Raw genomic sequence first — 19,739 nt, 5'->3', positions numbered from 1 at the left:
GAGGATAAAGGGAAGGGGTCACATTTTTGGGTGAGAGATTTGCTTGCGGTTTCGTATAGCAGTATCTAACGGAATCTTCTAAACTAAACCTGTCAAATGAGTAAAATACAGGTCACTTAATAGGAGGAAAAACCAACAGCATACAGAGGCACAGAATAAATCATTTAGGAAGAACACAATAAATACACACACTCCACAGCTTCTACATAAAGTGCCATTATGAGCTTTTTTATTTGTATGCAAAATTGAAATTAACAAAACAAAACCAGGAAAAATACAGTGAGAATCAGGTTTCTCTAAACAGGAGGAACTCTGTGGATTGTCATGGCAAAAAAAAAAAAAAGAATCTGAAAGCAAACCGTGAGACACTGGTGATGAAGTGATCAGTTCCAGAGATGCTGCATCATCACCATCATCACCATCATCATCCATGTAGATATTTCAAGTTCCACAGCCAGGATCAAAACCTTCCAAAATAAGACAGGGCTTGATGAAATAAGTCATGTGATCATCAGCATAAAAAAGATTCTCCTGCAATTATATGAAGATCTGAATAGCTTAAGGAAACAAAACAGCACTGATTGGTGGATCTGCATATGTAGTTGTATAAGGTAGTATATCATCCTCCTGGCAAGTGAATTCTTCCTCCTAATCTTTGAGCAACACGTAATAGAAATGTAGACAATTTATACTTCAATGTAAACGGGTTAAGGCCAACATCATAATCAACAAACAGCATTCTAGCAGAGTGGACATGGTTCAATCTGAGAACTGGAACAGCAGCTCCCTGTGTTTGCACAACAACCTCAGACCTCATACAAATCAAAGTCTGATTTTCCAGCCTGGAGATCCGAGGACTGAGCAGATGCCAGGTTTTTTAAACCTGATATTTCCTTACACTGCTCAGTAGTAGGCTGCTACACTTCCATTCATCAGTACTCAACAATTACAGCTGAGGTCCAGCTGACCTGCCGAACTAATAGAAAAAAAATCGGTATATAGCATTTATAAAACAATTTACCTAAATATACTATAAACAGTACCAGGAACTATGAGGGGTTTTTCAAAAAGGACCATTACTGCCTCAAAATAGTTCCGCCCACAAGACAGGATTATCAGCCAGTACTGAACTTCCTGAAGGGTCAAGATTTACCCCATTCTGGTTAAAAGGAACTAGGGCTGAGAACTCTGTGCTGCTTTTGACACATTCTAACCACTTTGGGAGATCCTGGTACTAAGGTTCTGGTACTGTTGTGTCTCATAATAATTCAGTAGCTCCATCAACTACCACTTCTCTCAGTCACACTGGCCTCTATCCACTGTTTTCTCCCCCTGACAACTTTCCATTTCTCCATCTGCAGGAACAACCGACAGCTGACTGTACAGGACTGACTCTGGGGGTGATGTCAATCTGACAGGTTCAACAGGAGAATTTCAGCAGCTGGATAAGAGAAAAGGGAGGGGTTTAGCTGAGTGATTGTGCATCAGGGGAGAAGAAAAGGAGAAAAAAAGTCAGAATATTCCTCTGGGGCGTGTCCTGCCTTAGTGTCTGTTTGACATTTCACAGCTGTCTGTTTGTTTTCCCTGTAACTGATTTTTTACTGTTACAGATTTTACTAGTTGGTGTATGTAACATTTTGTGTGCTGTGTCTCTCTACAAGACAAGATGATGAATGAAGAATTTGAATTGTAACGGTTGACTTGGAGTTAGAGTAACTCTGTTGGGTTTAGGGAAAAACTTTTATCCATCATGCCATGGCAGACACTAAACTGTAAAGGCAGTTTTTTTGTTGTTGGCATACGAGCTAAAAGGGTAGGTTTTAGATGATGACTCTTTAGCGTAAGACATCAGTGTAGCCATGGCTAGTTTGTGCTGACCTTTGCTTTTACAGATACGTGGTGACATCCTGATATGTAGCTAAGCTAAATGGTTCACCCAGACTGAGAAACACTTAGGAAACTTCAACCATTGAGCATTCCTGACTCAAATGTGCTGTTGTGCTTCCTCTTTGCCTCCATTAATGTTGACATAAACAAATATCCCTCTCTGTGTTAAACACAGCAACACCTAAGAGTCGCACACAACTGATCTTAAGCCCATCACATTTTGACCACAGCTGCTACAACATTTAGTGATATTTTAATACTTTTGTATAATGATAACGATATGTTTCTGTCACAGTAACATTTGAAGAACTTTTGCTCTGCAGTTCTGAAGCTTTTGATCATTTTTCCTCACAGTCCTTGACAGCTACAAAATAATTAAGATGTTGCTACTATAAAATGCTCCTTGTTATTATCAAAAAAGCAAGTTGACAAACTAGACGTAATGGAATTTTCAACCTCAGATTCCAAAACCAAAAAACAGCAACTTTTGATTTTTAAAAATAAATCCAGATCAGCACTGTGACACGTGATCAAAAGCTCCACGTCAACTGACAGGACTTGGTTTAAAATTTTCAATTTCTGCTAACTGTTCAATTATTAGGCTTCTTTTTTATAGTATGTTTTTCTTTAAAATGTTTTCTTTGACGACAACAAGCATTAATAAACACAAAAAGAATGGAATAGAGGGGGGAAAGTGCAGAAAAACCTCCACTAGAGGGAGTGCTCGACCTGTCTTTTGCATTGCTTTGTTGCCTGATGAAACTCTTGTGACGTCAGCGCAGCCTGTGCTCGGTGCTGGCACCGGGACTACACCAGAAAGTGTTGGAAAAGTGATGAAAGAACAAAGTTGGCAGCATGACTGAGTGACAATAGAGCAAGAGCAATGAGAGGGAATCACAATGTGGCAGATAGGGGGCGCACTTCCTGTTGAAACATGAAAACAAACAGAAACCACTGATGAAAAACAGACAGATTCACGTCTTTTCTTTTTCAAACCATAAGAAAATGGTAAAAAAAAATTAACAGATCAAATGACATTGAAAAATAGTCATTATATATAAAAAATGCCAGAAACAGAATGTTAACCAGTCATAAGTCTGGACCGTGTTGGAGTAAAGGACTGCGATTCTCCCTGTAAAGTGTTTGTTTCCTTCACTGCCGCTGCAGCTAACATCAGATAAGAGCTCAGCAAAGGCCGCTGTGTAAACACAGGCCAAAAGAAAAGGAGGAAAAAATTACATCTGTGCCACAAGTTTGGCGGTGCATGTTTTTCCTCTTTCCTCTCCTCCATCTCTGATTGGCCCCTCCCACCAGGTAAAGCTGCTATTGGCTGGTTGAACCCTGCTCAGCCGTCAGAGCGCCACGTCTGGCGGGCCTCCACCTCTTCTGAGACCACCAGCAGGAGTTCACAGTTCTTTCCTCGCAACTGATGACGCAGGAACTTCCTAAAGTTTGTGGTCAGACAAAAAAGTCAAGATTTATCAAGAAAAATCAGAAGTATTTAAATATTATTCTTGGCCAATGGCAGAGATAGCAACAATAGTGTAAAAAGTTGGTAAAGGACTATGTTTTGGGAGCTATCTTAGGTCACCCGTTTTATCACTTCACTGGAAAACTTTGTTCAACTGACAGCTAAATACAAACACCCTGATTATCGGGTACTTTAGGTCACAGCGAGGAGCAGGTTTGATCCTGCATCCACTCCTCAGTAACTTTAAACCTGTTGTTTCTGTATCTTTAGCAGGTTCTTATCTTTGTCCAGATTCTCCCTGATTTACTCAAACGTCCTACCAAAAGACCAACAGTCCCCGTGTTCTCATGGCCTTAAATCCACTCTGATATGGAGGAGTGAACAGAATACAAACCAGTCATCGATCAATTTGACATATGACAGACTTGAACAAGGACAGGTTTTTATAAGGCGAGCCTTTGCTTGAGTAACAAAATCAGTTTTGTCCTTATCTGAGAGTGAGTCACTCTTCAATACTCGTACTACTACTACTCAGTAATATTTGGCAAACACCAAACAATGGCCTTTTTTAGGTTGAATGTCAATGATTGGGGCACAAAAATCATCTGTCATTGTTTCATGTCAATGGCGCTCATAAAGAAAATAAGGAAGCGATGCAGATGCCTGATAACGGTCGTCATGGTGACCACACGTCCAGAAGACACAAACACACATTGGCTGCTAACCTGAGCTCCTCTGGGTCACCGATGACTTGTGGGCTGCGTAGCTTGGAGTCCAGGTTGTAGTAGACTCCGCCGACCTCTCTGACCCCAATCCAGTGTTGGCGTTTGAGCGGTAGCCTCAGCGGCCCCCAGCGCAGATTAGATGGCACGTTGAGAATGAAGCCTGTCACGTTAGACAGCTGGATGCTGGCCACGTCCCTGGGAAAGAAACGTCTGTGAGAAAACTGATGTTTTGATTCAGCAACGGTGTCCAAAGTAGGGCTCCAGGGCCAACCATGGCATATAAGGAGCAGTCAGACCTTCAGTGCTTTTATGTTAAATCAACATTTTTTATACATATATATATTCAGAACTGTGTTTATTTATTTCTTCATATATATATAATATATATAAAAATAAATAAATAAACACATATATGCATATAAGTGTTTATTTATTTATGTTCACGTGTGTTTATAAAGAATAAACTTATAAAATTGTGATTTGTGTTATTTCTGTCTGCAGATCAGAGCAGCAGCTCTGATTGTGTTTCCTGTTGTGTTGGTGGGGACAGAGGAAGAGGAGTACGGTTGGTCTGATAACATTACGGTTGCACTGATAAAACTTAAGTGTGATTTGTGTGTCAACAGAGATGTGAAACTACTGCTGATTGCTGACCAGACTGTCTACCAACTCCTCCAGTGATAGAACTGCTGACTGTCCGAGAGTCTGTCTAAGACCCTGATGATGAGGTCTGCAGTCCTACAAACCTACCCCTAACAACACAGTACCCGGGGCTCTAAGACGTTTGAAATATTCAGATGTTAAAGCAGTCTGTTTTGGTTTGGTTCAGTTTCTCTTCAGTAAAGCTTGTTAATAAATTTACTTTGTCCTAAATTGTACTTAAAACGTTGTCTGTTTGGTGTGAAAACAGCTGTCCTGTGTTTTTATCATTATTGTCGCTGAAAAAGAAAAGTAATAAAAATGCACTTATTTTTTTTACCCATTTTTTAGACCTGTAGGACAGTCTGTGGCCTGTTGGTTTAATGAAGAGGGTTAAAAAGAAAAAATGTTTTTGTTTTGTACTGTATAATAAAAATGGTTCATATCTTTTTTCTTTTTGTTAAATGAGGAGTTAAAGCACTTTGATGAACAATAAAAAAACAATAAAAATCAAATAAAAAACTTTGATCAAGAGCAAAATTGATTGTTTTCCCTCTTTCACCTGTATAAGACATGTTTGGCTCTGGTCTTATCTTTGTCTGCTTTGATTGGTCAGCTGGCCGCCATTTGTTGTTCTCGGTCAAACACTTGAAGTGTGTTGAAAACATCAGACATGACCATGGGGGTCTTTCTGACCACAATAGTAGCCTTGATAACAATGGTGTTGCTCCTGTTGTACCACTTTGATTCAAACAAGTCTTAAGGTCAAGCTCAGTATATGATCCCACTTTAAAAACACAGTAAAATGAATGCAGTTCAAACATACTGTAGTTACTACAAAAGAAAGTAAACATGCATATTTTTTTTAAATACCTTCTTTTATCCCACCACACTGCCTCAAACCCTCGGGTCTGCAGGGCCGCCATTATGACATTAACATCATAGTTCCCATTTCCCAGCATGCTCTTCTTATGAGGGGTCACCAGAGTGCTGGGAGAAAGCCTAGGAAGGAATTAGCATCGTATTAGGACTAGGACCAAGTAAGACAATCCAACCTATTTGGTCTGATGTGTATCTATTAATCCATCTATCTTCGACCAAAAACTGCCAGATTTTCACTTAACATAGAATTTAGCCAAGTGTTTCACTGTCACCAGCTCATGTACAACATGGTACAAGTACTCACCTCTGGTAAATCTCCTGTAAAGTGTCCCGGCTGAAGGCGGTCCCGTCCTGGAAGACGTTATTGAGAGCGTGCAGGGCACAGAGTTCCCTCCGCTGCTTCTCATGGTAAATGACTGGAGGAGTCAGAGAGGAGTGAGGAGGCGCAGATTGGGTGAGGGAGGAAGAGGAGGATGAAAGATCCTGCTGCTGCTGAGAGTCCCTGGGATCCCTGCACCTTCTCTCCTCTGCTCCCACCATCACCTCTCCTCCTCCACCCTCACCTCCAATTTTCTGCTTGCTGACCTTCCAGGGCATGCAGCCCAGCTCCTGAAGACCACCCCGTCCTTTTCCCTTCCACTCATCAGACAAATACAGTGCACTTCCCATCCCTGGTTGCTCACCTGCACCACCAAGGCCTCTGCGCCCTCCTCCTCCCTCTCCACCACTACCTCCACAACTACTACCGTCAGGACGCTACATCCACATCATGACGACCATTACCATAGCAACCTCTCAGCTGCTTGGAGGAGAGGAGGTTTTGCGTCTCGGTGTGGGGACGAGGAGGAGGTGGGGGTTGAGAGGTGTATGAGACCTGTGGCCGTTTGGCACAAATACACCTGCCCTTTGAAGGACAGCTGTCAAAAGGACAAGAGGGAGGTGAGGACAAACAGGAGGTGCAGACGGGTTTGGCCAGAAGAAAATTAAAGATACAAAGAAAAAGCAGCAGCACCAGTGGTGTCAACAATCTTTGTGTGTTTCCACTTCCTCCATCATCACAGCCTGTTGACGGTTCCTTCCATTCAGTCACCAGGACTATACAGCTCTGCACTTTTTTCCATCAGCTGACAGAAGACCATCAAGGCCCTTCTGTCACTGGAACAGACACCGCAGCTGCCACAGCAGCAGCAGCAGCAGCAGCAGCAGCAGCAGGATGCTGACCCTGAGGAAGAAACAACAACAAAGACAAGCTTTTCATTTTGGCCGTTCATCAATAACTCATTCAAACAAACAAACCAAAACACAGCCTCTCCACAGAGACACTCAAAATCAGAAAAGGTGACGTTGATTTATTGTTTTTACAATTCACTAGAGTACCACTTCACAAAGCCCTGCAGGGGGCACACACCACACATGACTATGACGATTTATTTCCAGTAAGATTAGAGAGTGAGAAGACACCATAATTAGTCTCTCACAGGCCACATTAAAATCATCTGATGGACCAGATTAAAATAGTTCTAAATCAGCACCTCTGTTGGTCATAATCAGCATCAATCCATATTTCCCACTAAAACAGCACTTTTTATTGATTATTTCTGTTTGGCTAAGAGCAAAGACAAAATTTAGGTTTTTTATTTAACATCTTTAGTCTAAAATTTTATTTTTTAAATATTGAGCTAGTGAAATCTTACCAGATTAATAAAACTAAATGGTCATTATTTATTGAACTTTTTTAAAGGATGCAGAGTAAAAATTAAAAACTAAAAGTTAGATAATTGCTTAAATCATTTTTAAATCACTTATGCATGAGTTATGGAAGAAGTGTCTTCATCTGCCCGTCTGCATTCAACCTGGAGCACTAGGTTGGACTTAACTGTGTCTGGGCAGACAGAGTTCACTGTGGAAAGCTTGCTCAACACACCACAGTGCTTCCTGGGCTAGGATTCAAACCAGCAATCCTCTGATCACAGGCCACTAGGCCCAGGCTGCCCATAAAAACACAACAGAGAGATCCTGAGGGTTTGGGGTTTTTTTTTTTTTGTTTTTTTTTTTTTGTTTTCTGTGATTTAAAGCTCCTGTTTTGCTCAACAAGATTTAAAGTACGAGCTTGTGTCCACAGTATTGGTTTTATGCCATTTTCAGAACTCAAAGGCAGAAAAACACAGACATCACAAATCTTTTAATAATAGAGATGATTGTTTGTGTGCACAGTTGTACAAAAATATTATTGCATTTGCAGTGGGTTCACTCATCCATCAGGACAGTGTGCCTTACCACTGTATCCTTTAGAATCCCTGACTCTCCAGCCTCTTAAGTAGAAACTATTTTGGGATAAAAATCTTTCATTACATATAGGGTCTGTGTGGTGAGATGTGTACAGTTCCCTAGACTGTCCCTGGTAAAAGTACCTATGGTTAAGTTGTGCCATTTGATTGTCAGGGAAATGCTCTTTGTTTCACCAAATGTTTTACTTTTTTTGCACACAACTAGTGGAAAACATTTTTTTTTTCAAATGTAACTTCTGAGATCATTATAGTATTTCTTCTTGTTGTTAATTGTAAACATGCGTTCCCAGTTTCCAATTAAAAGCCATGGTATTCTATATACAAACAAACAAGGGCTGTGGAATATTTTATAATAAAGGCTGACAGAAATGATCATCTCGGCATAGTACCAGACATTTGAAGTTATTGATAGTTAGCAGAGATTAGCACCACGACCTTCTATACAGCTTTTGTTGGTAAGAAGCCCTTAAGAAATAAGAAAAAAGAAAGAGGAGGAGGAAGAGGAGGTGAAGATGATGGTAAACATTAGCAGCAGCCTGGGCTGCATTAAAGAGGAAGCAGGCTGCTAGCTAAAAACATGACAGCAGCCCAGTCCAGCAGACACAGCCATACAGTGTTGTAACTGACCACAGATCCTGCCGTTAGAGACTAACCCCTAACACCTACTGCTGTCAATGAATCCCTGACTGTGACAGATGTACAGTATGAGGCGTTCACTAACCTGTGGCTGCTCTCCGTACGTGACCAAACACTTAACACTACGGCAATGTTGCTACTGGCTGCTACATTATAAATGTGGAAAACAGAACGGCTCCTAACTTCCTCTGTTGTCTAACAACACTCACCTTCTCGTCCACTTCCGGTGGTGAAACGTAGGTAAAGCTGAGCCTTAAAAACTCATCTTTTCTCAAACCCAGTTCACTCCTTTGTCTCTGACACTTTTCTCTCTCTCTCCCTATTTTCCTCCCTCCCTCTCGTTCTTTCGCTCTCTCTCTTTGGCACATGCGCAGTAGGGCTTCGTTAGGGCTCTACGTTGTCGTCACTGTTACGTCACAGAAGCAGTAGAAGCAGGAGTACCCAAAATCGCGTACTCCTCTTTTACGTAAGGTTTTTAATACTGGACAAAATCCATGCATCCATTATATAATACGTAAATTGTATTTATTTAGTTACGTAGTATTTGTTCGTTCTGTTTATTTATTTAATTGTAATATCTAAATTTTAACTAATTCATCTAAATTGTTTTATCGATTAAGGCGAAATTCACAAATAATAACAACTATTTTGATGTTAATTCTGATGAAAAAAGCAACAGCAGTTTCATACTTACAGATTATCATTGCAGAATATTTTAAAGTCACAATTAGTTTATTTTTTAATAATATCCAGTTTTACATTTGAGTCATTCTATCTGATTGTTTTTACATACTATTTCTTTATTGTTCTATTTATATCATTAGCAAACTTTAATTCCTATTCTATGATAATGTGTTGAATAAATTAATCAAAAATTAAAAGTGAAGAATCAATACATAAAGACTTTATAGAATTATAACTACAGACAATTATATGTTTCAAGTGAAAAGAGCAAAAACAATTGACTCACATGTTGGATGTAATGTGGGTCACTTCAGCAGCTGCAGGGACAAACTTGCCCTTAACAAAAGGGCAAATACTGCATGAGGACTGAAGATATTGTGCACAAAGCAGATGGGGAAATCCAACGTTGTGACAGGGATGGACGTAATTTTTCATTCTGTACTAATCTGAAAATGTGATTGTTCACTAAAATGACCTCTGTGATGTCCATCAACTGTCATCATCATCTTTCACCATCTGACCTCTGTATCTAAACCACCTTTAGATTGAACGTGAACCTATATCTTTTTTCTTTTTCTATCATTTAGCACCTTTAAGATCTGATGACCTGCAGCATGTGGAAGCCTGAACATTCAGTTGTTCCAGTCTTTTGTAATGATGACCTAAATCTGAACGCTTACATACAGGGTTCATCCTGAGCTGGAAGATGTCAGTTCCTTTTCTGCTGATCATCTTTATTCTTTCCTTCATCCAACATTGAAGTTAGAGAAGCGCTAAGAACTGGAGCAGACCCAGAACTTTATTGACAGTAGAAACATATGTAAACTTGAAAGTTAAGTGAGAAACATTTTCATGTATAGGTCAACATTGCACACTTATTCACACAGACACAGCAGTAACAGTAAAGTCTTACTCCCCTGCTCTTATTTACATGTGTCCCAGTTTGTTAGCCAGTGAAGAAGACATGTCAGTCAGCAGATCCTCCCTAAAGTGCTCTTGCCTCCTCTGCAATTCATGGACAAAATGCCCCCTCAACTTCTTTATCTCCGTCACTCGCCCCAACAGCTGCCTGCATGTCATCTTCTGTACCTCTAGGGGGCAGTCTGATCTGATGTCCACCAGCTCAGGCATTTGGCCACACAGCGTCACAGCCCGCCTCAGATCTCCTTTGTCCTGATCCAGGAGCTCATCTACAGTTTGCTGTCGACCTGAGTGGGTTAGTACCGGGATGATGTAACTCTGCACTTCATCCCCAAACAGTTCTATGGTGCCTTGGATGGCACGGGTGGGGTCTTGGTTGATCTCCTTGCTGATGGAGCCTGGAGCTTCTACTGTCATCAGTATGGCATGTGGTCCAGGACTCACTAACAGAAGGCTTCTTAAGGCCTCCGTGGCTCTCCTGTGGTCCCCCAGTGAAGGGCCCAGAAGATCTGGGGTGTGGATCAGTGTGACCTCTCTACCATTCACCACTGCACTCAACTTGGTGCTTTCCATCACAGGAGTCAAAGGTGATTTTCTGTCAGTGATGCCCAACAAGGTATGTGCCACAGAAGTCTGTCCACTCCCTGTGGGCCCAAGAAGGATCAGCCTCAACCCAGGTTCTGCTGACCTCAGTGCATCATCTTCAGACGAACCTGCAGGTGGTAGAGAAGAAGTTTAAAAAAAAAAAGTATTTTCTTTGCCCTTGTTTATTTTTCAACCTAATCAGAGACTATTTAAATAAAAAAAGATTTTTCTTATTAAAATCATGGTGCAATTTGAGGGAGTTTTCCCCTAATGGTCCATTGAATTTCCTGCGCTTCACTTTTAAAGCCAAAGTGTCAATTTCTTATTAAAGTCTATGAGTGAATTCAAAGAAAGAAATAAGTTAACTGACCTGTGATGGCTCTGATAACTGCACCCAGCCACGTATACTTATGGGAAATTCCTAAATGGTCAGACATACGAGGAATCAGTGGTGTTTTTATTTTTAATTGAAATTGTTACAGTGTTTTTGCTAAAATACTGTCAGATACTTTACAGCTGTCACATATGTTCTAAATGTTTTCCAACCTTCCCTCTGACTGCCTAAACATCCTTAAAAGAGGCAGTAAACATCTCCCTGCTCTGTTTACCTTCACTTCAAAAGTCAATTTGCAGGACACAGAGAAAAGTAAACCAAAGACAGGCAGAACTCACTGACGACGAAGCGCCACAGCCGACTCAGCAATCTATAGAAGTTTCGTATTCCTGAGAAACAGGATATAAACAGAGCTGTTCACAGGCGACATTTGGCATGTTTTATTTTTTTAATCCAGGGGAAATTTCTCTACCTTTGATCGTCCTCACCAGACGGCTCACCCAGCTCCACAGAGCTGACAGACCTAAGGCAGAGAACACACACAAATGTCACTTTATTTAGTTTAAATGCAGCGACAGTTTCAGATGACTTTCTTTAAAAACAGCATAGTGTGAACAGTGATCACAGAATAGAATTCACCAGTTAAAGAGCAGAAGAGACGAATGGGCCAGCGAATCAAAAATGGAAGAGCTGAAAAAAAAACCCAAACAGATAAAGTTCAATCATCAAGAGAGTTCTCCAATATTTACCTAACATATAGTCACTGTGATTTAAAGAAAATCTAGCTTCTGTTCTAGACACAGGGCAGGACATAAAAATGATGTAGAATAAGTATGTAATTGTTTATATCTATTTATATATATAAAATAAAATCACAGGAGGTTCAATCCTGGTTCTTGGTCAGGATACCATGTTTGATTCAAACCTATGACTCTCTGACAACAAGCCCCATCCTTTTACCGCTAGACCACAGGTTGCCTGTACAATGTTGATAATGGGAGCAGACTTAGGGGTAGCTCTTAAGAAAATCTTGCCTTCCCTAAAGAAACTACATGTGTCATATAAAAGATTTAGAACAACACACTCTCTGTGTTTCCCAGTTTCTTACTTTCATACCAGACAACAAATCATTGAAGAAAACGTGTATGATGTCTGTTGATTTTTTTGATCTGTTGTCTTACTCTGAGAGAATCTGTAGAGGAGATATCCCACCACTGTGAAGGTCCCGATCTGGAAGCTGGACCAACCTTAACAAACAGAGGAAAACAGAGCATGATGGGAGTATTGTAATGCTGCTCAGGTCTTATCACCAGGTTAACCCTTGACCTAAATGTAGCTCTGTAGTACCTTGAAACATTATAATTCCATTTAAACATTCTTTTAACCTCAAAGTCTTTAAAGCAATGCCTTACCCTGACCAGCTTGTGCTGCAATGTCCTTTGCACACTCGCAATCCATTTCTTAGACGGATTATAGGTGACAACACTGCGTCTTGGACCTTTCAGTTTAAAAGTTTTAGGGGATATGATTGCAGAAGGAAAGTAAAACATAGTGTGTCAGTCAAACCCAAATGATGAAAGTACAGCAGATTCCCAAGACTTGGGAAACAAAAAAAGGGAAAACTAACATTTCACTTAAATCCTCAAGGGATTAGCAGTTAGCTACATGTGTAATCAGCACAGAAAACAGTTAGATTAAACATTAAACAAAGTTAGCCCCAAAATTAACCTTGTTAGCTTACAAAAGGTAACTGATAGCCTGGAATACCTGATACGTAGCTAAAAGACTACAATAAGATAGTGTAGGTAATTGTAAATGCCATCAAATTAGAGTAAATAACTTGAAAAAAGCAAATTGTAATAGCTTATTAACTTGGCAAGTTAGTTGAGTTAACTTAATAAAATCTGCAGTAAAATAAGCTAAAAATGACGTGTGTAGCCAAGTAGAAATTCACACGAAGTCCTGAAAAGTACAACATTCTGATCTGCTCAGGAACACGTGGATGAAATGTGTACATACTTATTACCTGGTGAATCTGATAACCTCCTCTGAGGAAAATCATCAACTTCCAGTTTGTCCAAACCTGAAGAACCTCACGTGTTTAAAGTCAAATCTGATTCATTCTTCCTGTTGTTTTTCCACAGCGTTAACCTGCACAGGCCTGCCCTCCTCTGGAACACTGTTCTTTTATACCTCTTAAGCAACACAATGCAGTGACAAGGTCCAGGTATGCTGCTAAAGCTGTGGTTCCACTACAGAAAGACACACCTTTATACTTACTTCAAGAGGAACTGGAAAAGCTGCTTAGGACACGCAACACACTGTAAATATGATTATATGTTTTTAAAAATGACACAGGGAGAGACTAACTTTTCTTCATTTAAAGATCAACTGTCCAAAACAGTTATTTATTACATTTTGAAGTTTTAAGATAGAAAAAAAACATTTCTTACATTCAAACTCTATTTTCTTTTTATTATGCAACAAATCTTCAAGTGCAGACATTGGGGGAAAAAACTAAACCAGTCTTGGCTTAAGCTTATCAAGGGAAACAGGAAACTTCTTTGTGGGCAGGTCAACCTGGGAAGGCAACAACAGGAAATTTAAAATCCGTTAACAGTTGAGTGGCTGCAGATCTTCATCATGAACCCAGATGAGCAACAAGAGCGTCAATAAGTTCTTGCTTCTTGGACCCGGCGACGCGAATCCCAAACTGCTTGCAGGCGTCTTTCAGTAGCGGCACGGTCAGTTTTCCAATGGTACCGTTCTTCATGTGGTTCTTTAGCTCCTCCTCTGACACCTCCACTTTTGGCTTTTTCTCAGATCCACCTCCATCATCTGCTGCAGGTGAAGAAAAGAAGAGTAAGACAGAGCAGAGATTCTTTGATGAACAGGAACTTGACAAATTGCCTTTTCTTTTTACCAGTTTTTCGTTTGGCAGCTGGTTTGACGTCAGGGTTGTAGTTGAAAGGATAAACCATGTTTTTAAACTCGTCTATCAGAGGACCCAAACGGATGTCCATCTGCTCCACCTTTGGCACTGGAAAAGTAAAACAAAAGTAGAGTAAATGTGAGAATGAAAACACAAGCAGCTGTTGGCAGCAGCCAGGGTGCCGTGTTTTCTCCATCTTACTGATGAGATCATCAGTTTCTTCTGGAGCCACCATGTCCAGAGCTAAGGCCTCCAGGTTCCTGTAATGTTGCTGGATAACTGGGTTCTCAAACGCATCACTCCTATGTCACAAACAGCCAAAACAGAGAAGATCAATAGAAATAACATATTCTAACAGTGTCACTGGTCTGTTTGCTCTAAAAGAATGATGAAAAGACATCTTTACATCTGAACGTCCAAGTACCTGTATTTGAAGCGGAGTTTGGAGACAATCTCCTTCATCTTGTTCACCTGAATTGGTGAGGCAATGGGACAGTGTGGAATATCTAGATTCCGTATGTCATCAGCATATGGCAGGAAGATGACATTAAAACCTGAAGCAGGAGACGGATGACAAAGTTTCATTTGAATCAAATGACACATGATGTAAATAATACTGATGAGTATCAAGAATCTGACTGTTTGACTAGTTTATTCTCAACTCTGTGACAGTATTTCTCTCTTCAACGTTTGCAAGTCTCTCTGGACTTGTCTTGTAGTTTAGAATTATACCAGCAGGGGGAGTAGACAACACCAAATAGACATACCGTGGAAGCTAAAAAGGTAAAAGAAAGACTAAGTAGCTACAACTGAAAGTTCCAATACCACCCATACGTTCGCTGTTGTAGGTTTAATACATTTTTTAAAAATTCCAACCTCACAGAGGAAAAATCCTGTGGTACAGGAAACAAGTGATTTTATTACAAGTGCCCCCACCACAAAAAAATGTCACCCATCAATTACCATTGAAATTAACTAATTTGTTCATTTATCACATTTTTAAATCTGATTTTTAGTACTAGTCAATCAATATAGCATTATTTTGCCTTAATTTCCTGTTTTATCTACATGCAGCCTGGGGCGGTTACCTGGCGGTTTAGTCTGTACTTTCCCATCATCCACCTCTTCTTTCTGAGGGACCAAGGCAACAAACCGTGGTGGTATGTTTCGGCGAGGTGTACAGCGACACACAGCAAAGACGTTCTTCTCACTACACTTCTTCAGCAGAGCGGAGAACAGACAGGCACTGCCTGAGGAGGAACAATCACACTTTTCACTTTATTTACACACCTACTATTTTATAAAGCCTCTGTTGTTGTGGAACACAAAGATGGTGACGTGGTCGGCACCTTTAACTTGATCGTCTTCAGGATAAAGAAAGATTGCAGGTCGGATGTGATGGTGCAACTTCAGCTTCTCCATAGGTTTGAATCCAATAAGATACAATCCAGGGTCGTCAAACTTCTTGATTGCGTCCACCTCATCTCTCTCCATCACTATCTTTTTTTTACCATAAACCTACACAGAAACAAAATGTTTAAGTGACAATAAAATTAAAAGATTAAAAGAAATGACATTTACCTCCAGTTCACCTGGGCTTTTTTTATCTCACTGGGCAGAAGCAGACTTCCTGTCTGGGTTTGGAAAGTGCGGGTTTTGCTACGGACTTGCTCGTTGGTTTCTCTGTAAAGTTTGACGGCGCCAGGTTTTCGTGCTGTCACTGCAGTTGCATAAAGTCCCACAGCCATGTTTATTCCCTCATCCAGAATCAGCTTTATCCTAAAAAAGACAATGTGGGAGAGAGAGTGTGAAGAACAGAGAGAGTGCAGGTAAAACAAGAAATAGTTACAGGAAAGGAAGCTAAAATGCTTTGCTGTTAAAGGAAAGGAAAGGCTAATTCAAGGTTAGCCTTTCCTTTCAAATATATCTGGCTAACCTTCAGCTATGGACCACACAGGATCTGTGGAGAGGTTAAAAACACCCCCACACACACACACAAATATTTTTATGATCATTAACTCTACCGTGCTAAGGATCTCTTCTTCTGCTCCTTGGCCAGAACCCTCTTCCTAAGGTCGTCCAGTTTGTCACAGGGCTTCAGCTGTAAACCCAACTCACTCTCATCCTCAGCTGGACTGACAATGTCACGGAAGTAGAGTGAGACGTCAAAGCCACCTGGTTTCATTAGATGCATCAAATCGATCATAACTCCTAAAAAGAAGCAGTAAGTCAAACTGAGCTCATCAAAACACATGATGTAACCACTGAAACTCTGAGTCCTGAGCCTTGGGTTACCAGTCTCCTTGAGGTCACGCGCTTTAGTGTGAGCCTGACGGTCCTTTGTGCTGTTGCCTCCATGTGGATCATCCCTGCAGGTGAAGATCATGAGTCTCTTGTGAGAAAGTCGGTACTTGATGTCACTGTACAGGTTGGCGCAGCACCACAGGGCATCGCCAAGTGATGTCTCTCCACTACCCATGGTCTCAGCTGCTAATTTTTCTCCTTTATCCCCCAGCAGAGCGTCCAAGTCCCGCACTCGTGTCGCACCTGTGGTAAAAAGGCAAAGCCTTGTGAGAGGAGAACAAACCGAAAAAAAAGAGAAGTGTAGGAAGGACAGTTTTAATCTGACCTGGTTCATCAAGGTCATGGTAAACGTAAACATGCTTGAATGAGTTCCTGGGGTTTTTGCTCTGCTCTGTACCGTAAAAGACCAGAGCTATCAGATCTCTGTAACTGCTGATGATCTTAGTGGTGTAAACACTGCGCACAACCTAGAGAGAATAAACAGAAACTATTGGAAAAGACTGAACTGTTCAAAGATAATTTAAGAATAAAGGATCACATTGTCTATTTTTTTGCAAATTAAAAATGTGATTAAAAACAAAAATTCAAATGTGCTGCACCATTGAAATTTACCTGCATGGTCATGTCAAAGTTGGACAGCTCTCCATCCTCTCCTTTGATAAACATTTCTTTTGAAGCATCAACCAGAAACACCAAACTGTCTCTTCCTGTGACTTTGTAATCTCCTGTCAAAGATTTTATTTGGAGTCTGTATTAGGGCAAGATATTCTCACGTGTCAACACAAAAATGCAAAGATTCCCCTAGTACTGACAATAAGTGAAAGCATCTCTAAATTGTTACGATATCTCATTATGTGATTAGTGTTAAATTGCATGTATAGCGAGAGCTATGTTGTCACAATTCTCTTGTTCATTTAATGATTTTATCTCACCTGAAGTCTGTTCTCCCTCTTCCTGCTCTTCATCTTCATCTTCGTTGTGGTAGAAAGCGTTCCACTCCGCCATTAGGACTTTTAGTTCTACTGTTTTAGAGTTCAACAGTGCAATTAAGCAAAAGAACTAAACACAAAATACAACAATCCGCAAATTGAATAAAAACAAAGAAAACTCAACGAAGGTCTTCTGTTTTCCTAAAGTTTTGTTGGTTTTATTAAAATGCTATTTTCACTTAAAACAAGTGACTTGAACAATCTGTGCCATTGTACTATATAATATTTATAACAGGTTAATGTTAAATGATCCAGGACGTAACTTAAACACAATGTGCTAGCTTAGCTGCTAAAAAGCTACTGCTCTTTGCACTGTTTTTTTATGACCGATTAATTGCGGAAAATATATTTCTAACAATGCAGCTTGTCTTTGTCACTAAAACGATATTAATAAAAACGTAAACATTAAATAACTTGCTTATTAACTCAAATACCTGTGCGTTTTCTTCCGCAATATATGCCTCAATTTGTTTCATTGACTGGCGCTACTCGGTTTTGACGAGTAGTCGTACGTAACAAAATTGGCATTGACTATTGGTCAATGAAGTGCCTGCCCGTCAAAAATACTGACCAATCCTGGGAGAGATCTGACTCACTTCCGGGATAGAAATGTCTTATGCCGCCCGGCAAACTTTTGTTTTTGTTTACAATAGCACGATGACGCAGCGTTAATTGACATTAGTGGTGTTGCCTTCAGTTGCCACTAGAATTATTAAGTTATCATTTTCTTGCGATATTTTATCTTATTTTTGTGTGTAAGAATTTTAAGACAAAACCTAATGTGTAGTGTCGCTACCGGTTATCTCGTAGGAGTTGTGTGAGTTAGCCAACTTTAAAAGTAAATTTGGATCATAATATTTCAACTTTACGTTTTTTGTTTTTATATTTTAATACTTTAATACAAAATGGACCAAAGCGATACTTTTCCAGTGAAGCTGTACGTTTACGACCTGTCCAGAGGAATGGCCCGGCAGTTAAGTCCTCTCATGCTCGGTGAGTTTCTGTAAGAGCGGGGATGTTACTTTGACCCGGTCGCTTTATGATTTTTGTGATTAAAATACATACCTTCTACTAAATACATAACCATTAACGTAGCTATTTTCTCTACTTAGGGAAAGTACTGGAAGGGATATGGTGAGTGTAACCTCTGCTGAGTCATGTGTACTTCCGGTTGGCTTTATTTAACGTTACTTTATTTATGTATTTGTTTATTACAGGCACACTGCTATTGTGATCCATGGAAGGGAGTACTTTTTTGGTGGACAGGGTATCAATAGTTGTCCACCAGTAAGAAAACGCTCTAATTTTCTCGATAACTATACAAATCTCGGTACTAAAGAATGTCCATGAACATGGAGATGTTTCTGTCATTGTATCCAGGGTGGCACACCTCTGGGTGAACCTGACTCCATCGTGGACCTGGGTCGCACTGAGGTCCCAGCTGAGCTCTTTACCGATTATCTTGCTTCTCTGGCAGAGTCAACTTACAGGTAAAAGCTTAACTTTGTTTTCTTGGCTGTAGACCTCAGCATCTTCACCTCAACAAAAGGTTTAAAATACACCAAAAATGTGTGCATCTGCCACTTAGAGCCAGTTTGAATGAAGTGTGGGGCTGATGAATGGATGTGAGTACGCTGTGCTGCTTATAGATTAACACAGTTGTTTCTTTGGGATCTTGCTTGTTTTGTACTTAAATTTATCTTTTACCCTAATTTAGTTTCTTTTCTGCTCTTGTCTCTGTTTTCTCAGTGGTGACAAGTACAACTTGTTTGAGCACAACTGCAACTCCTTCAGCAGTGAACTGGCTCAGTTTCTAACAGGCAGAAAAATTCCATCATACATCACAGACCTACCATCTGACATACTATCCACGTAGGTTGACTGAGAAGTTTCTCTTACACCAGTGATGTGTATAGTATGTAATCGTGTCACTGTGACCACACACCTCAGTGACTCCCCTCTGTTTCCTCCTTAGACCCTTTGGACAGGCACTGCGTCCATTTCTGAATTCCTTCTCCATAAACCCTGGAGGCAGCAACATGAATGGACAACAGTAAACACACCTACATTTGTGAAAGGAAATATTGCCATTAAAGAATTTTTAATGTGGGGGTAATTAATAACCACCACTTGGCCTGTGACTGATGGGTTTAGGCTTTCAGGCCGTGTTCTGCACTTTCCTACCATCTTTACCTGCTGAGGTGTTTCACCAGGACAGTTCAGTTTCATAACGAAATGACCAAATAAGAAACATTTTAATATTTACCCATTAAAATGTTACAGCCTTCCAATGTTTTTCTTCTTTGTACAACTTAACTTAAATCTTGACCTGCCTCATTATTATATATATATTTTATCTCAGTAGCCTGTGAGTCTTTCCTCACATCTGCCTTTTCTTTTAAAATTTTAAGGTGCAGTTTGTCAACCAAAAAAAAAACAACTTTTGCACCATAATGTTTTTA

The 19,739-nt window shown here is 40.2% G+C and overlaps 4 protein-coding genes across 9 annotated transcripts; 1 reads left to right on the top strand and 3 right to left on the bottom strand.

Annotated features, from left to right (window-relative positions):
- Positions 1-200: 200 nt before the first annotated feature.
- josd1 (Josephin domain containing 1) lies at positions 201-8,899 on the bottom strand. 3 transcript variants are annotated; one of them, XR_521880.3, is made up of 6 exons: positions 8,738-8,899; positions 5,909-6,826; positions 5,596-5,724; positions 4,084-4,278; positions 3,127-3,332; positions 201-2,811 (listed from the first exon to the last, which is right to left on the bottom strand). XR_521880.3 is itself a non-coding variant. In XM_017034803.2 (6 exons), the coding sequence occupies exons 3-6, from the start codon at positions 6,271-6,273 to the stop codon at positions 3,233-3,235; spliced, it is 789 nt and encodes a 262-aa protein (XP_016890292.1). In that variant the 5' UTR covers positions 6,274-6,521; positions 6,617-6,826; positions 8,738-8,899; the 3' UTR covers positions 201-3,232. The 3 variants fall into 3 exon arrangements, 2 of the variants coding, with proteins under 2 accessions (XP_016890292.1, XP_008313044.1); XM_017034803.2 differs by having other exon boundaries at positions 201-3,332; positions 5,909-6,521; positions 6,617-6,826; XM_008314822.3 differs by having other exon boundaries at positions 201-3,332.
- A 570-nt stretch (positions 8,900-9,469) lies between these two features.
- LOC103382140 (immune-associated nucleotide-binding protein 5-like) lies at positions 9,470-13,366 on the bottom strand. 2 transcript variants are annotated; one of them, XM_008314820.3, is made up of 8 exons: positions 13,079-13,366; positions 12,465-12,550; positions 12,234-12,299; positions 11,692-11,742; positions 11,525-11,575; positions 11,391-11,441; positions 11,089-11,139; positions 9,470-10,846 (listed from the first exon to the last, which is right to left on the bottom strand). In XM_008314820.3, exons 2-8 carry the CDS (start codon positions 12,508-12,510, stop codon positions 10,140-10,142), a joined length of 1,023 nt encoding a protein of 340 aa, XP_008313042.1. In that variant the 5' UTR covers positions 12,511-12,550; positions 13,079-13,366; the 3' UTR covers positions 9,470-10,139. The 2 variants fall into 2 exon arrangements, with proteins under 2 accessions (XP_008313042.1, XP_008313043.1); XM_008314821.3 differs by lacking the exon at positions 11,089-11,139.
- Positions 13,367-13,501: 135 nt separating this feature from the next.
- Positions 13,502-17,827, bottom strand: xrcc6 (X-ray repair complementing defective repair in Chinese hamster cells 6). 3 transcript variants are annotated; one of them, XM_008314819.3, is made up of 13 exons: positions 17,712-17,827; positions 17,221-17,310; positions 16,901-17,013; positions 16,614-16,755; positions 16,280-16,531; positions 16,009-16,195; positions 15,577-15,763; positions 15,334-15,502; positions 15,073-15,234; positions 14,409-14,538; positions 14,186-14,286; positions 13,976-14,092; positions 13,502-13,893 (listed from the first exon to the last, which is right to left on the bottom strand). In XM_008314819.3, exons 2-13 carry the CDS (start codon positions 17,291-17,293, stop codon positions 13,694-13,696), a joined length of 1,833 nt encoding a protein of 610 aa, XP_008313041.1. In that variant the 5' UTR covers positions 17,294-17,310; positions 17,712-17,827; the 3' UTR covers positions 13,502-13,693. The 3 variants fall into 3 exon arrangements, with proteins under 3 accessions (XP_008313041.1, XP_024913678.1, XP_016890311.1); XM_025057910.1 differs by having other exon boundaries at positions 13,502-13,890; XM_017034822.2 differs by having other exon boundaries at positions 17,221-17,307; positions 17,712-17,771.
- Positions 17,828-17,913: 86 nt separating this feature from the next.
- On the top strand, positions 17,914-19,566 carry LOC103382138 (desumoylating isopeptidase 1). Its single transcript, XM_008314818.3, has 6 exons — positions 17,914-18,270; positions 18,390-18,411; positions 18,495-18,564; positions 18,658-18,767; positions 19,027-19,149; positions 19,253-19,566. The coding sequence occupies exons 1-6, from the start codon at positions 18,183-18,185 to the stop codon at positions 19,332-19,334; spliced, it is 495 nt and encodes a 164-aa protein (XP_008313040.1). The 5' UTR covers positions 17,914-18,182; the 3' UTR covers positions 19,335-19,566.
- Positions 19,567-19,739: the final 173 nt, after the last annotated feature.

The sequence above is a fragment of the Cynoglossus semilaevis genome, chromosome 8 (assembly GCF_000523025.1).
Source record: "Cynoglossus semilaevis isolate Cse_v1.0 chromosome 8, Cse_v1.0, whole genome shotgun sequence".
NCBI classification, from domain to species: Eukaryota; Metazoa; Chordata; class Actinopteri; order Pleuronectiformes; family Cynoglossidae; genus Cynoglossus; species Cynoglossus semilaevis.
The sequence above is the reverse complement of the archived record's forward strand: the minus strand, read 5'-3'. Positions and strand labels throughout refer to the sequence as shown.